The sequence below is a fragment of the Diadema setosum genome, chromosome 17, assembly GCF_964275005.1.
Source record: "Diadema setosum chromosome 17, eeDiaSeto1, whole genome shotgun sequence".
Classification (NCBI taxonomy): Eukaryota; Metazoa; Echinodermata; class Echinoidea; order Diadematoida; family Diadematidae; genus Diadema; species Diadema setosum.
Genome location: NC_092701.1, coordinates 9257804 through 9275122, shown reverse-complemented (window position 1 = coordinate 9275122; position 17319 = coordinate 9257804). Strand labels below are relative to the sequence as shown.

The 17319-nt window shown below is 37.5% G+C and overlaps 1 protein-coding gene across 1 annotated transcript in view; it reads left to right on the top strand.

Moving 5' to 3' along the window:
- The first annotated feature begins 5557 nt into the window (after nt 1–5557).
- Nucleotides 5558–17319, top strand: part of LOC140241151 (uncharacterized) — a 122355-nt gene continuing 110593 nt past the window's right edge. The window contains exons 1-2 of the mRNA XM_072320911.1: nt 5558–5573; nt 6713–6881. Coding sequence (XP_072177012.1) covers nt 5558–5573; nt 6713–6881 — 185 coding nt within the window. The remainder of the gene's footprint in view (nt 5574–6712; nt 6882–17319) is intronic.

The window sequence follows — 17319 nt, the reverse complement described above, 5'->3', positions numbered from 1 at the left end:
GATGACGCCTGTCCGGTGATCAGGAGGTCGTAGGTTCGAATCCTGCTCGAGTATGTACGCCCATGATTTTTTTTATCATGGCTACTACTAAAACACTGATCAATTCAGTGCTTATTTACGTCGATGTAGGGCAATTTGTCAATCAGTTGCAATGAAAACATCTCGACGGAAGAATTTCATGAATTTGAATAACAAAGCAGTACCCGCTGCATGCTATAAGGATTAGAACCAACACTTGCTGTTGGGCGAAAGCTCGGTGGTCTAGTGGAGATGACGCCTGTCCGGTGATCAGGAGGTCGTAGGTTCGAATCCTGCTCGAGTATGTACGCCCATGATTTTTTTTTATCATGGCTACTACTAAAACACTGATCAATTCAGTGCTTATTTACGTCGATGTAGGGCAATTTGTCAATCAGTTGCAATGAAAACATCTCGACGGAAGAATTTCATGAATTTGAATAACAAAGCAGTACCCGCTGCATGCTATAAGGATTAGAACCAACACTTGCTGTAGGGCGAAAGCTCGGTGGTCTAGTGGAGATGACGCCTGTCCGGTGATCAGGAGGTCGTAGGTTCGAATCCTGCTCGAGTATGTACGCCCATGATTTTTTTTATCATGGCTACTACTAAAACACTGATCAATTCAGTGCTTATTTACGTCGATGTAGGGCAATTTGTCAATCAGTTGCAATGAAAACATCTCGACGGAAGAATTTCATGAATTTGAATAACAAAGCAGTACCCGCTGCATGCTATAAGGATTAGAACCAACACTTGCTGTCGGGCGAAAGCTCGGTGGTCTAGTGGAGATGACGCCTGTCCGGTGATCAGGAGGTCGTAGGTTCGAATCCTGCTCGAGTATGTACGCCCATGATTTTTTTTATCATGGCTACTACTAAAACACTGATCAATTCAGTGCTTATTTACGTCGATGTAGGGCAATTTGTCAATCAGTTGCAATGAAAACATCTCGACGGAAGAATTTCATGAATTTGAATAACAAAGCAGTACCCGCTGCATGCTATAAGGATTAGAACCAACACTTGCTGTCGGGCGAAAGCTCGGTGGTCTAGTGGAGATGACGCCTGTCCGGTGATCAGGAGGTCGTAGGTTCGAATCCTGCTCGAGTATGTACGCCCATGATTTTTTTTATCATGGCTACTACTAAAACACTGATCAATTCAGTGCTTATTTACGTCGATGTAGGGCAATTTGTCAATCAGTTGCAATGAAAACATCTCGACGGAAGAATTTCATGAATTTGAATAACAAAGCAGTACCCGCTGCATGCTATAAGGATTAGAACCAACACTTGCTGTCGGGCGAAAGCTCGGTGGTCTAGTGGAGATGACGCCTGTCCGGTGATCAGGAGGTCGTAGGTTCGAATCCTGCTCGAGTATGTACGCCCATGATTTTTTTTATCATGGCTACTACTAAAACACTGATCAATTCAGTGCTTATTTACGTCGATGTAGGGCAATTTGTCAATCAGTTGCAATGAAAACATCTCGACGGAAGAATTTCATGAATTTGAATAACAAAGCAGTACCCGCTGCATGCTATAAGGATTAGAACCAACACTTGCTGTCGGGCGAAAGCTCGGTGGTCTAGTGGAGATGACGCCTGTCCGGTGATCAGGAGGTCGTAGGTTCGAATCCTGCTCGAGTATGTACGCCCATGATTTTTTTTTTATCATGGCTACTACTAAAACACTGATCAATTCAGTGCTTATTTACGTCGATGTAGGGCAATTTGTCAATCAGTTGCAATGAAAACATCTCGACGGAAGAATTTCATGAATTTGAATAACAAAGCAGTACCCGCTGCATGCTATAAGGATTAGAACCAACACTTGCTGTCGGGCGAAAGCTCGGTGGTCTAGTGGAGATGACGCCTGTCCGGTGATCAGGAGGTCGTAGGTTCGAATCCTGCTCGAGTATGTACGCCCATGATTTTTTTTATCATGGCTACTACTAAAACACTGATCAATTCAGTGCTTATTTACGTCGATGTAGGGCAATTTGTCAATCAGTTGCAATGAAAACATCTCGACGGAAGAATTTCATGAATTTGAACATCATTGAAAGTTTGAGGAAAATTGGACAATCCGTTCAAAAGTTACGAATTTTTAAAGTTTTTGTGCAGTCACCGCTGGATGAGAACACTACTGCAGTGTATGATGTCACATGCGTGCAACAATATAAGGAAAATATAAAGAGAATTTCACAAAATTTCATCTTTTGAAAAAAGTACACATTCCCTTGACTCTTTACTGACATAATGTTATGGGTAATATTATTCCCATTGCCTTTAGAAAGAGTCAAGTCAAGTGCCCTTTCATTATGCAAAAAAAGTGAAAATATGCTGAATTTTCTTTACATTTTCTTAAATAATACTGTTGTACTCATATGATATCACGAGCCTTAGTAGTCTCCTCATCCAGCGGTTCCAACACAAAAATTAAAAAAATTTATAACTTTTGCATCGATTGTCCAATTTTCCTCAAACTTTCACTGATGTGTTCTACTAATATTGCTGCATTCCCTCAATCCTTACAACATGTGTATGTTTATGAAGGTGAACTTGTCCTTTAATGTCTGGTATGAGTTTGAAGAACAGTGGATTTTGTGCAGTTCACATAAACTGTATTGACGCTTTCATTATGTTGCAGGACTTTTGATCCCCTTGAAATCTTCCGAAGCATCCATTGCAAATCATTCTTCTCGTTGTTTTTAACACTAATAATAATGATAATGAAAATGATTATGATAATAGTGAATTCTTCTATAGTGCAGTTCAGACTTGAAATTAATTTCATTGCATTTTACATTACAAACAAATTATAGTGTATCATACAAAATGTGGCAACAAAAGTTACACAATTTACGAAGTACAGTATATTGCCCTGCATTAATCATTTTTACATACATATTATATATGTAACGACAACAAATGGAGCCGGGACTCGCTATGTTGGTTACGGGTGTTCTTTATTATTCGCAGGTTCTGATCATCAACTGAACCCAAACCCTGAAAAATGTAAACATTATGTACAAGGGATAATGAGTACATTGTGTTGTCAATGAATACATGAATGAATGAGGTTCATTAACATAGCATACACAGTCTTATAATTCAGTTGTGTTCACTCTTATTCGTTATGCTTTGTTGCGTCATTGCATCGTTATACACTCTGTATCGACATTCATTAGCATAGTTTCTGCAACTTGTAATTGGCACATAGTCATTGATTATTGACATTTCACAGTGAATGGTTAGGTTAATTCTGATAGTTCACGCTATGCTCATTGAGTAATCGTTTCAACTACGTAATTATAGCAATTCCATTATAAGTACATATAGTAGCAAATATCTAATTCGCACTAGGTTTCTCTATACAGAGTTAACTTTATGTCAGAAGTTCTGATACAGACTCCGATGTGAAAGCGTTTATATTGGCTTAACTATAGCTCTACTGTTCTATAACAGGTGTTTCCATGTGAAAGCTCCTCGGTCGTAAATGTGTCAAGAATGCTCTCTCACTGACCAGAGAGGATTGAATGACCTTCTGTCTGAAGTCCGCTCACTAGGTTAAAGTGAATTTGCTCTGTTTTCTAGAATCTTGACGTCACAGTGTTTCTTGCTCGAATGAATTGTTCTACGCTGCTCTCGAATTCATAGATGTCTCACTAACTGGGCAAGTAGTCACATATATCAGAATAATGCATCTAAAGCAGAATGATTAGCAAAAATGTAATTAACAGACATCAAAGAATCAACATGAATCAAACTTCAAAGTATAGATATTGATATCTCAATATTCTCTTATACAACTCAACATAATAAAGCAAGATTCTATGTTCTCTCAAAGAACCACCAGTATACATTCAATACCGGGCCTTATACCGTTAAACACTCCTATCATCTTCAATAGGCAAGATATGGAAATAGGGAAAGGAATTAGAGGAAGAATAAAGAAGAAGGAGAAGAAGGAGAGAGAGAGAGAGGGGGGGGGGGTTCTCCTAGTGCATACACCGATATGACTAGAATATTACACTCACAAGTGTTTACTCCACAATGTCGTCACACACACAATGTCACCAATCAAGATGTTGTGAAAGCAGCAATGAACATACATCTTCAAATTGTCAAGTCCATCTTTTAACCAGCTTTTCCAACAAGTTCTTCCTATTTGTCAACTCAACTTAACTCAACGTCCACTCACATAATGTAGGAGCTCGATAACCGATAAACAATGTCGTATCAACCAATCTGAGTCTGAGGCAGGTTTGAGCCATACATTTCAGAAGTCAGATATATGTGAACGACAATGAAATCTCATGATGTGCCCATGCACATTCGCATCACTCTGTTCAACATAACAGAGGATCCCTATTTCAACTCTATTTGAAATAGCAACAATGTTATCACTGATCTATAGCGCAAGTAGCAGCTCATAGATAATCCTAACACTATCTGGACAACATACTAGACTCGAACTAGACTTCACAGTTTAAGCTTGACAAAGAAGATAACTTACCCCTGCCGGAGACAAAGATAGCTGACTCCCGATCACTCGCTCTGCTTCACAATATCTTGCTGCTTCTTCGTTGTCAAAGATTCCAATATGAAGTGAGGAGAGGAAAACGTCGCTATTATTGGGTTTAGGACCCTTCCCAAAGATATATTTTAACTTTAAATTCCAATCCACCAACGCACAGTTCTACGTCACTTTTACTGCCACTTTGTTTGGGTGGAGGGCTATGTCTGGCTATGAGGTCATAGCTTGACCCAAGGAGGGCAGAGAGTGGACATTATGCCCAAATTTGGCAAGTAAAAGTGGAGAATGTGACCGGAAGGATTGGACTTCCTGAATGACGCAGGGTGACTCATTTTCCAGAAAATGTATTTTTATGTTACTTTTTGTTTTAATTTTTGATTCTTAGAAATCTTTCTTTCTCTTTGTTTTGACAAAAACCCACAATGTTACATATACATAAGAGGTCAATGTTGCAAATACATCTGACATAATTACAAACAAATTCAAGCTGAAGAAACACATGCTATTTTGTACAAATATAAAGTTGTAAGATTTTGTTTGAAATTGTCAATTGCCAATTAGTAATTGGTTAAAGGCCTATTTTCATTGGACACTTTTTGCAAAGGAAGTGAATTTGTGTGGAAGCATATTCATGCACTGATATGTTTATTATTGTCTTGGCCCATTTTAGCACAAACAAATTAGTAGTTTGCAAAACTTGTGCGGAAACCTGACTGAAGCTGATATCTAAAGCACATTCACAGACTTTCTAACATGCCTTTTGATGCAAGGGATTACATTTTTACAAGGCATATCATTTAAATACGCATGCACACAATCACATGCACACATAGAAAATGTATTTATGATTAATGTGTGATCCAAAGAAGTGATTAGGTCCATATTCATAAATCACATGCCCCCATTAATGCTAGTTTCTATGGTGCAACGTAACTGTAATTGCCCTAAAAAAAAGGCCTTTGTCACAGTGTGAGTAGGATTAATAAATTTGGCCGGATGTATGGTAGCATGAGTATGATACATATTACAAGCATACATGGTATACTGAGGCTCTTGGTTGATAGGTTATGTAGGCCTCTACATTATCATGATGATGTTGTTAATGATGATTTTGTTATAATTATAAGAATAAAGATAATGGTAACCAGTACTTTCATTATTATTATTATTATTATTATTATTATTATTATTATTATTATTATTATTATTATTATTATTATTATTATTATTATTATTATTATTATTATAATTATTATCAATATTATCATTATTGTTGTTGCATGATTTTCATTATCTTCATTGTTATCATTGTTTATTTCAACAATATTACTACCATCTAGATATCATCATAAATTAGTAAATATTATGTCTTGATTGATTTCAAAGTTTGAAAGTGGAAATAATCAATAAATCAGGGAGCTTACAATGAAGACCCATTTTAAGCCCTTCCATTATTATATTTAGCTATTCATTTTTAAGATAAGCTTCACATTTCGGGAAAAAATACTTCAACCATCTCCCTGACCTTTGACCTTTAATTCCACCATGTTGCTGTGATGTCCAAGGAGATGTCCTGCTTCTGACATGGCCAGTTTACTGACCAAGATACAAAATCTCATTTTCATTCTTATGCGTGAGAGCCATCCATACTATAATAGAATATAAATAGAATATCACAACTTTTCGTTTATTGTAAAACATTAAACATTGCATACTGGAGAGCAATATGTCTAGTGTCACATGAAGTTTGCTGTGATGATTTGCAGTGTGAATGCTCATTGCAAAAAATTATGACATAATAATTATGAATATACAACAACCATGTGCAATCCATGCAGCTAGCCAAAACATGTGATTTATTATTATTGTTATTATTATTATTATTATTATTATTATTATTATTATTATTATTATTATTATTATTATTATTATTATTATTATTATTATTATTATTATTATTATTATTATTATTATTTTACTGATTTAATACCATTATTGTGAGATTTTTTTATCAATTCTTTATTTTTTTTACTTTGTTTTTCACTGCTTTGTGAAATAGTGCAATATTTCCCAATGAGAATAGGCCTAAATTGTATAGTGAGAAATTTGAATGAGCATATCTGTTCTCTTCCAATTTTTATAATCCTCTAGCCCTTGGGAGATGGAAAAAGAGGCGTTCGTGGTTTGTGCTGGACCGATCCACCTGTTACCTTCTCTTCTTCAAGTCCCAGAATGACAGCGGCCAGCCCCTCGGGGTCATCGACATCAAGGATGCCTGCATCTCGCTCCTCCTGGAGCACTCCAACCAGTTCCTCATCATGTGAGTATCCATGGATACGCCACCCTTGCATTCTCGCATGCATCTCATATGATTTAATATGATTTATAAGGAATTTTTGTCTTGAATATGCACATACAGTATAGCGAATACAAAAAAAAAAAAATTGTGAACATCCTGAGAAATAAGTTTGATGCCAAATAAAGGTAGTATTTATTGTTTTTGTTGTTTTATTATTATTTATTATTACTATTATTATTATTATTATTGTTATCATTATTATTATTATTATTATTGTTATTATTATTATTATTATTATTATTATTATTATTATTATTATTATTATTATTATTATTATTATTATTGTCATCATCATCATCATCATCATCATCTTTTATAAACAATATTATTATATGATTATTATTACCCAAGTTATCCTGATTAATGTGACTGTTATCATGTATGTCAACATGCTTGTGAAAATTAGAAGGCATAAATATTCTGAAAAACTCACCAAGGCGATGTGTTGAAACTTTCCAGCATGAAGTGCCTTTTTGTCATGGATTATGTGCATAGGAAATTTTAAAGAAGTCGTCTCCTCATCCCACCCACCCCCCCCCCCCCATAAAGAAAGACAGAAAGAAAAGGTTACTAGGGGAGTTTCAGAAGGTTGCCTTTTTGCTGCATATTGTGTAGAGCGTCTGTAGTCCTCTGTATAGCGTCTTGGTCCAGGAATATATGTAGTGAGCATTCACTGTAATGATCAAGGTAAATAAATGCCTGTGTGTTTTGGTGCAAGAAATACACAAAGTACAAGCATCTAATACCAGATGATTAGTTGTCTTTGAAATGTAGTCTCTCTGCATGCATCCAGCCAGCCAGCTTAGTCACTATAGCAGCAAGATTTGCTCCTGGACCTTTATTAGGCATCTCGGAGTATAGTGAAAGTTGAGTTGTTGCAACCACCACAAGATATTAATTCTTAATTTTGTCAAACATCACATTAGTGTGTATGATGGGGAAGGGGGTGGGGGTTTGAAAGTGGTGGAGGGTAAGTATTATCAAGAGTGTCTCAAGGCTTCTATCACAATACACAGTGCTGTTTAAAGTGGAAATTTTCGCATTGTTGAAATTTTCACACATTTCACGCATTTTTGGAAACTAACGCAAAACTAAAAGCACACGACTATTTTTGCTTGCCATATGTTCCTCTAGTTGATGTCTTGATTCCATGGATTTAAAAACACATGAAACTCTTCTTACCCCACTGAGCGTGAAAAATTAGTTGCACAAAAATATCCATGTTAACATTATTTATGATCTTTTTATCATTCATACCATTGTACACATACTGTACATGTACAGACACTTACCACTGTCCTGAATCACCACAATCTACAACTCCTTTCTCATTTGATAACCAGGGTATAATTACAGTTTAGATTATTCCAAGGGTGCCTTCAAGAAAGGCAGCAAACTACTGAAAATGGAGGAACAGAATAAACTGTATCATGAGATTTTCACTGCACACGGGTAACATACAGAATAACTGACAGACAGCTGACAGGCCAACATGGCTCATAAGCCCCCCATGGGTCCATGCTGCCTTTGCTGTTCTGATTTTGTTGTGTCCCGCGCCTTAACTCGATATCCTGATTCAGGCTGAACCGCTTTTCAAAATTTTCTCTTTCGACAGCAGGTGTAAGCTGCCAAATTTGTTAGGGGGCTTAATTTGGAATCTGCAGATGAGGTGGTGTTGTTGCTGTTGTTTGTTGGTTTTCTACGATCACTCTGGCATCCAATAAGCCTAATGCACTCTGGGGCGTTGATGAATCTATGTTTCGTGTTAACGCTCACACAATTTCCTCCTGTAACCTTGACTGTAACAGCTCTATAAATGTACGAAACCGAAGCTGTGCCGTAATTCGACCGAAATTATCGCAAGAATTCAGGGCGGACACACAGAAGAGGATAAAATGGCGATAGATTTAGAGTCATCATGTTATTATTGGCTCTATACGAATTTGCATTTCCCAAGAGACGTGCCCACCAGATAATTGACAATTCTAAAATCTTAAAAGTACAGCATTTCTGATGTCTTGTGAAATGCGCTTCTGAAAAACACATTATCATTTCCATATTCTCCAAGTTTTGTTTTGTTTTGTTTCTTTCTGTGTTTGTTTGTTTGTATGTTTGTTTTAGTGTTTAGTTCTTCCGTGGTCTTTTGAGGAAATTGTAGGCCACTACTGTTTGCACAGTTGTACCCAGTGACTGTTTTTTAGCTGGTGCCAAAGTGGTGATTTGTTCTCTTTCTTATTTAACTGGAGACTTAAGAGATTAAAGCAATTCTGTACCATTTTATAATTTTGCTTTTTTTTTTATAACAGAGTAGAATCAGATGAACAGAACAATACAGATTTCATGAAGATATAAGATTTTAATTTGCTTGTTTGGGCAGGTGGGAGAAATATGTTTTGGATTGCTCTGGAATGTAGGGCTCCCTACTTTCAACTTAGAATTTAGTAGTTGACTAATGGTTAAGTGTGCAAGTAAATATGAACTTATTACATTTAAGGTTATAGAAATGATTACGTTTAATTTAAAGTGTGCTACTGTAAGGTGTAATATCTCTAAAATCTTTTGAGTTTGTCATACATGATGTTTGTTAACAATGGCAAATGTGCATTGCCTGTTTATTTTTTGCCAGTCATTGAATTATATTCTGCAGCATGACAAAAATTTAGAACCCAGTTTTCTGTGTGAGTTATTTGCCCAAAGTATTATGGACAGTGCTCTTTTTTTTTTCTTCTGAAAGTCAATTTTGCAGCCGCTGTACATGAGATAGGTCTGATAATGTGACATGGTTTGGGTACAAGCAAATTAGGTCAGACTTCTAACCTTGCCAACTTTAAGCAGAGGGAAAAAAGGTGAATATTTAGTAAGTAAATGGGACAAAAAATAAATGTAGATATCAATATCTAACTTGACATGAGACATTTGAATATTTGTAGCTTTCTAGATACTTGTCTAACTGCTCCAGAATCCCATTCATCTGCTAATTTAGGTATTAGTGATTAAGTATGCTGAAACAAGATACGTGTGTACATATATCTTTGCAAGAAATCTATCTGTCCAAAGCTCGCAGAGGTGCCATTTAAATACTCCAGCACACAAGTAGGCCTCAACTTGACATTCAGTGTAAACTTGGCCTCCAATGCATAATTTAAGACACTGCATGTATACAACCGTATGTTTGTGTCTATGTCTGTTATATATGTGTGTTTTGGCTGCCTGTAAACTAAAGTTATGGAAGTAGGAAGCAATGTGTTCACACATAACTTCCTCTTTTTTTCCCATCCCCCTAGATGCTCTTCCAGTCAGAGCTATCATGTCTATGATTAATCATCATTACAATGTAAACACTCTATAAATAATTGGCTTGACAGACCTAAGAGAGAAAATTGTTCAATATTGATTCAGATCATAGCTTTGCTATGGGTACAGGTAATTTAATTACCAGTGAAAGAAAATAAAAAAGAACAATTGGTTTAAATGAGCTTTGTGCAACTGAAATACATCTAAAAGAATAATTGTGTCAGACAATGCAGGAAGTTATTCTGTGGTCATTGGTCAGAGGTGGTCATTGGTCAGAGGTGCATGTTGGTCAGCAGGCTATGATTGGGTTACATATCTAGATGATCGCACATTCCTTTGCCAGCTAGGCATGTTCAGACTGGACTAATCAATGTGTCACACAGGGAGACTTCATTTGAGATTAATCTTTAGATAACCATTGGAATTGTTTACACTCAGCATTATTTCAGTGCATAAATTGTCCATTTTGAAGATTTCGTAGTTAGAGTAGCAGATAAGTTTGGGTAGACTGTATTGTTGAAATCTTTGGATGCTCATTATGTTTAATACAACTGTGACTTCTCCTGTTGACTACTTGATTGAAGGTACTCGGATGACTGTGTAGGATTGTTTACACGTGGCACATTTTCAGAAAAAAAAAAAAAAACATTTTTAGCATCTGTTGATGAGCCTGTCGGCTTGTTGACATTTGCTCTAATATTTCCGCAGAGATTTGATAACTGCAAATGTGGAGATCACAAACAACATTCGGCAGCTTTGATTCTAGGCAAGGGACATATAACTGACTGTGTATTCATGGCAGCTTGTTATCTCTGGAAAATATGAAAGAACTTGGGAATCAGATACGTGTTGACAATAGTAGATTTCCTTTACTGTTGTTGTTGTTGTTATCCGGAAACAGACATAGTTACATAGCTCTTATATTTGTAAAATGATAAGGAATCAGTTTCAAATTGCTTGCCGTGGACTGAGAAGTATGAAAAGCTGTTATTCAGTCTAGGTCGTGACAACTGTTCTAAGGAGTGAATAGTGCTCATTGCTCAAACAAAGGAGGATATCAACTGGTGTTTATATATGCCAGCATGATCACCATTTGTCCATGTGATATGTACAAAGTACAAAAACAGATGTGCAGTACTCCCTCACATATCATACAGTTTACTTGAAATAAGTTGAATATTACCAGTAAAGAAATATCTCACAATAGATTTATATGCAGCAGTGACTAATATTCAACATCATCTTTTTATTTTTGATTGTACCCTGGGCTGCTTATCACTTGAATAATAATTATTTTGGGAAGTTACACTAGCATAGCGTAGCTATGTGCAATCTTTTCATTTTATTGTAATATTAGAATCCTTGTGACTTCGGATTTAATTAGCTTGAGCTCCATTATAACCATGTGGGTATTTGATCCCATAAATTTATTTCTAAGGGCTCAGCATCTAAACCAACAAACCTTTCAGCCTCACAACACCGTCATATATGATTGCATACTTCATGCAAGTTGAAGATGGAAATTAAGCAAAAAATGTTTAAAATCTTATGTTTTTTCCTGGGGTGGATTATAATAGAAACCCTTCCCAGCAAGGCTAAAATGTTCTTAGACAAGAAGGACCAGCAAGACAAAGATTAAACCAGCCCAAAGGTCTGTTTTACCAGCCCCAGGCTAGTGTAGGAGCAGGCAACCTGTATGGGTTTGAAAATTCCCTGTCTGCAGCTTCCTGCTGATGGCGGGGGCGCACTGCCAGCAGGTGACGGTGTGACGAACATCGTGAGCGACTGACTCACGCCCCGAGAGCCGTCCCTGTCACAAGGCGTTGATGATGTTTACGCAGACAGCGACGCGTAAGAGCTTCCTATTCTTGGCCCAAGCAAAACATTGGGGTCGCCAGGAAGCCCGCAGAGCAAATGCAGGGGAGCAGTCTTCTTAGTCATAATGCCAACCCGAGGCATATGATTGTCGAGAACTTCACTCGATGAGAAGCCTGCAGAAACATGCTTTCATTCCGTGCTTTGGGAGGTGCGAATGGGCCCCCAAAGCGTTGCAAAATCCGCCTGATTACCATCGATCAGACTGTCGCAGCCGTGCGACGCTACACTTCGTAATGTACTTGGAGACTATACAGTGATCAAGTCTCTTGAGGTATACACCATGTAATTTTGGTTTTATATGATATTCAAACATTATGCAAGTTGACTGGTATTTGTGAAAGGAGCAACATGCCAAAGCACTACCCCCTGCAACACAAGAGCAATGTATTTCATCTCCTATGTGAGAAATCACTACCATTGATATTTGAAAAGAGAATACACATTTTTCATGTGGCCAGGTTCATTCTCAGTCACAAATTACACCCCTTATCAAATTGCTTGACAAGGTGTTTAATACATGTATGTAGTGCATTTGAAGTACCTAATCCACCAAGTGGAAATGGTCCAGAGAAGAGCTGCGCGATTCACTTTAAATCGCTACCATAACACCTTGAGTGTCACCAAAATGCTACAAGAACTTAATTGGACCACTCTGGAACAGCGCAGAGAAAATGACAGGCTAATTATGATGTACAAAATACACAATAATCTCACTCCTCTTTCAGCACAGGACTATATTATCAAACAGGCTACTCAGTTAACGAGAGCCTCGCAACCACACTCCTATCAGGTACCATATTCGAGAACTGAATCGCATCGCCATTCGTTCTTCCCAAGAACTGTAAGGAACTGGAATTCCCTGTCGTCGGAAATTGTTTCAGCGCCATCTGTGGGATCATTTCGAAACCGTCTAACGGTTGATCACAGTGGCTAGTTTTTTTCGTCAACTTTTCTATGTGCTTGTAAATATCTGTAAATAAATTGTATTATAATGTAAATAGCACCAGTCTGCAAGAATCTTCAGTCTATTGAAGGAGGCAGACTTAATCAGAAGAAGAAGAAGAAGAAGTAAACGTACAGAATTCCCCACAGAGTCGCTCGGGTCACGCAAGGATCTTGAAGTTTCCCTCTGAAAGATTTGAACACTCTTCTTCCTAATATTACCTTGCTGTCATGCAGGACCCAGCTATGAAGATCATCAAGTTGGTTTATTACCACTTGATCTAACCTCACCTGGTCTGTGCTGACAGTATCTGTATTGTCAGATGAAACTTCATGGAACACACCATTGAAACCCAAACAGTTTTAAATCTAAGATCATAATCCTTGTCACAACCCCTTTACACCCTCACCCCCTTGACTTTTATGCTACATTCTGATCTGTATCTGGACTTAATTTTTGTGTATCCATTTAACCAAACAGAAAAGAAACCAAATGGGATTTACACAAAATAGGAATTTCCAATCAGTTAGCTGTGGTCTCTAACCAGTGGGAGTCAGAAGTTTGCTTTGTAACTTTCCATTATATTTATCCACAGAATGCATAGATGTTAACACATTTAAAAAAACTCCTTGCCAAGTGCATTGAGGAAAGTTTGTGCCAAGTGATGTGATCTTTGAAGTTTCAGTCCTTCTTCCTTGATACGAAATCAGCATCTTCCCCTGACATTTTAGAACCATGCACAGTCACTTGATGTCTTTAAAAAAAAAGGGGGGGGGGGGGGAATGCTTGATATGTCCTCTGGACATTGTGACAAATCGACCCCAATATCTGGAGAAAAAACCCCACATCTCTTCAGCCTCTTCCCTCATTTCCATAGCGACGATGGAGATGCGTTCCCTGGCATGTCCTTTCCCTTGTGCGAGATGCAAATTGAGCAGACGGGATGAGGTGAGGTGACAATGCTTGTGAACATCAGACTGGCTGTGATGGATCGAGGAGGGCTACCAGAACCGGCTCGAGCCAACATGGGCGGGACGACCCGACCATGCGCACACACAGCGACGACGGAAAGACCGGGGAAGGGGGGGGGGGGGGGGGGAGGGAGAAAAAAGAGAACAGAGAAGAAGAAGAAGAAAATGTCATCCTCCGGGCAGAATTGTCTCTTCCATCCCCGTCTCCGCATCGATGAATGATGAGCAGCGGCCGCTCTAAGCCTGACATTATCCCTCACTTACCCGCTGGAGTCCTTAATCAACATTGACACTGGCAGGGACGGGGATGGGTGCTGAGGGATGGCAGGGGGGCAACGCAGTTGGCGCAAATTCAACATCTGTGGTTGTCAGTGGTAGATATCGCTTCATTTCATTTTCCAGACCAAGACGTCACCAGTGGATTGTTCAACTGACAAAAAGGGAAAAGAATTCTATGCAGAAATAGTCTTTAAGAATCTGGTATGGTAGGCTTGCAAACTGCTTTTAATTTACTTTAAGTATATATATTTTTTTATGATACTCCATCTAGTTTAGAGGAATTATTGACTCTTGATGCAAAGTTATTTATGTTTCACTCAGATGGCATTCATGTGATTTACAAATTTATAGCTTGCTTCTAGAATGTGATAGCTGTAGTTTCTATGGGGAGATGATTATAAGATTGATAGGTGCAAATTAGATCACTAAAATGTAGATGTAGCTGTTTTAAATAAGAACATGTGGGATTTGTTTCTCGTTTTGTGAATGTAGCCTACTTGGTGAATCGATGTGACAGGAGTGCATTGTAAGACAGTGATATGGATAGTCACGTGCACAATGCAATTTGTAAAGTAGACCTACTGAAACCAAGCAGAACCTTTGTGAAGTCTGTAGGGAAATAAGAAGCTTACAGGAGATGGGTTAATGAATTCATTGAGCATGGGGACAGGCACAAATTTATCTCTTTTTGTTGATGAGAAACATATAAAAGAAGAGTAAAGCATATTTTATAAACACACATTTTCCAATAAAATATACATGTAATATTCATTTTTTTTTTTTTTTTAATACGTGACTACACTGTAGGAGCAGGGCAATTGTATGTGTGGACCTTGCGTGATCAGTTGCATTATGGGATTTAAAAATTTATAGTGTCTTTGCGTGCCATTCACACAGGCTACACAGGCAAATTATAGCAAAAGTTTACAAAAAAAAAAAAGCTAGACTGATTTTTGCATCTCAGTGCATACTGGGAGAGTTAACAATTTTTTTTTGTTGTGTGTGTGTGTCCACACACAAGAATAAATAATTGATGTTTTTGCATCGTGCTGCAAAACTCCATTTTCAGGCACCATTGATTTCAGGTGTGTATGAATGGGACTATACACTGTACCATCTCAAGAAGCTCTTGACATTTCAGACAAACAGTTTGCTGATTGTAATGACAGCCTTTAATAATGTGCCTTTGTTGTTTTTGCTTTCATTTTTTTTTTTTGTAAACCTATTGTGATACGGAAACAGGGCAAACTAAACTGAGCATGCTATGATATGGCATGAGAAATAAATGCAGAAAAACCAGCAGTGGAGCCGGGCAGTAATGACGGATGACTTTTCTGGGAAATTGACGAGGGTATTTAGTCAGATCATGCTGGCGTGGTGCATTATCAGGATTAGCAAACTCTGCGAGATATGCTACTTTGCCTGGTGTATTGTGACAGAAGATTTCACTTTGTCTACAATTCAGATAATGGAGAGTTTTGGAGTGAGGATTGCAAGTCATATTTCATTTCCTGTGACAAGACCCTCGAGCCTTTTCTTTTTGTTTTTACAACTCTAATTCTGTGTCTCTCTTGTAGCTTTCTTGTTTGATAATGGGAATTGCTCCTAAAATGTAACAAATAATCGTGTTTGAGGCTTTTCTTGTCTCAGATTTATCAATTGTTATGTAATTAGTGGTACTTTGTTTTATGTTTTTCAAAGTAGTGACAACAAGGAGTTCATAAATGTACATCTCTGTGAAGGCTAGGATGCGAGTTTTCTTCTCATACAGACCAGTCAGTCTTCTTTGCCTTGCTCGTATAATTTACCATTTGCAGAAGAAACAAAAACCCAGCATTAGTCCTTTAAAATATTTCTAAAATGTGAGTTGGGGAAAGAAACAACCACTGCAAAAATTTGAATTTGTATAATCGATGTTACGTATTGGTAAATACACAATATGTACACAATAGTTGTAATAATGTGTTTCAGGACTATACCGTCTACAGTTACGGTTTAATGAGAAAAACACTGATATCTCTTTATATTGTAGGCTTTATTGCAAAACTTTTATATGGTAGGATGTTTTGTGATACAACAGACTTACACATATGCATCAAATGTAATATCTTGAAGGTTTTTTAGATCACTGCTCCCAAAGGTGAACTGGGCCTTTAAAAGCTAAGCAAATGAATCTTTGTCCTTGTAGACTACTATGTAGGAAAAAAGAGAAACATTAGAGAAGGAAAGAGAGAGAGAGAAAATACGTATATTTTTATTTTGGTAATTCAAATCCTTTTCTCCGTAGAGGCCAGCTATGAATTATGTATGGCACATAGAGGAATGTAGTTTCAATACAACAACAATACAATATTGATTCTTTGTTTCCTGGTGAGAACGTGGATTATCTTGAAATGTGAAAGGGAGATTGATGTTGGCTTAGAATTAATGGCAGTCCTACCCTGGAAGTATGCTCGAATTGTGACTAAGATGCATTTGGTCTTCTTATTAAAAGCACAGGCAATGGTCTTTCCAATAACTTGTGTGTCAAGAGCAAATTTCTGTGAGCAGTCAAACATATGATGCAATTTTAGTGCATCCATTTCATTGACCTATTCTGCTTTTCTCTCCTTAGTTTATTTCTGTCATTATGAATGATATTAGCAATCATTATCACTATTATTGCCTGAATGCCATTATGATGATGATGATGGTGGTGGTGGTGATGATTGTAATTTATTGTTATTGTCCGTATCATTATCATCAATACTACACTTATTATTATCATGGTACATGCAGTAGTAGTATCAGTAGCAATATCATCATCATCATCATCATCGTCATTATCTTGTTGCTAGGGGGATAGACAAAAGTATTGGCTCTATGCTCCTTTGCTGTCCCCCCCCCCCCCCCCCCGACTTGACACTGGGTGTATGGGACTTACTGTACAATGAGGAATGTTCGCATGCATTGTAATTTTGCGAATTTTGCAAGATTCGCAAAATTTAAATGCACACAAAGGCTCTTGTTTACACTATATGCATCGAATGCCAGA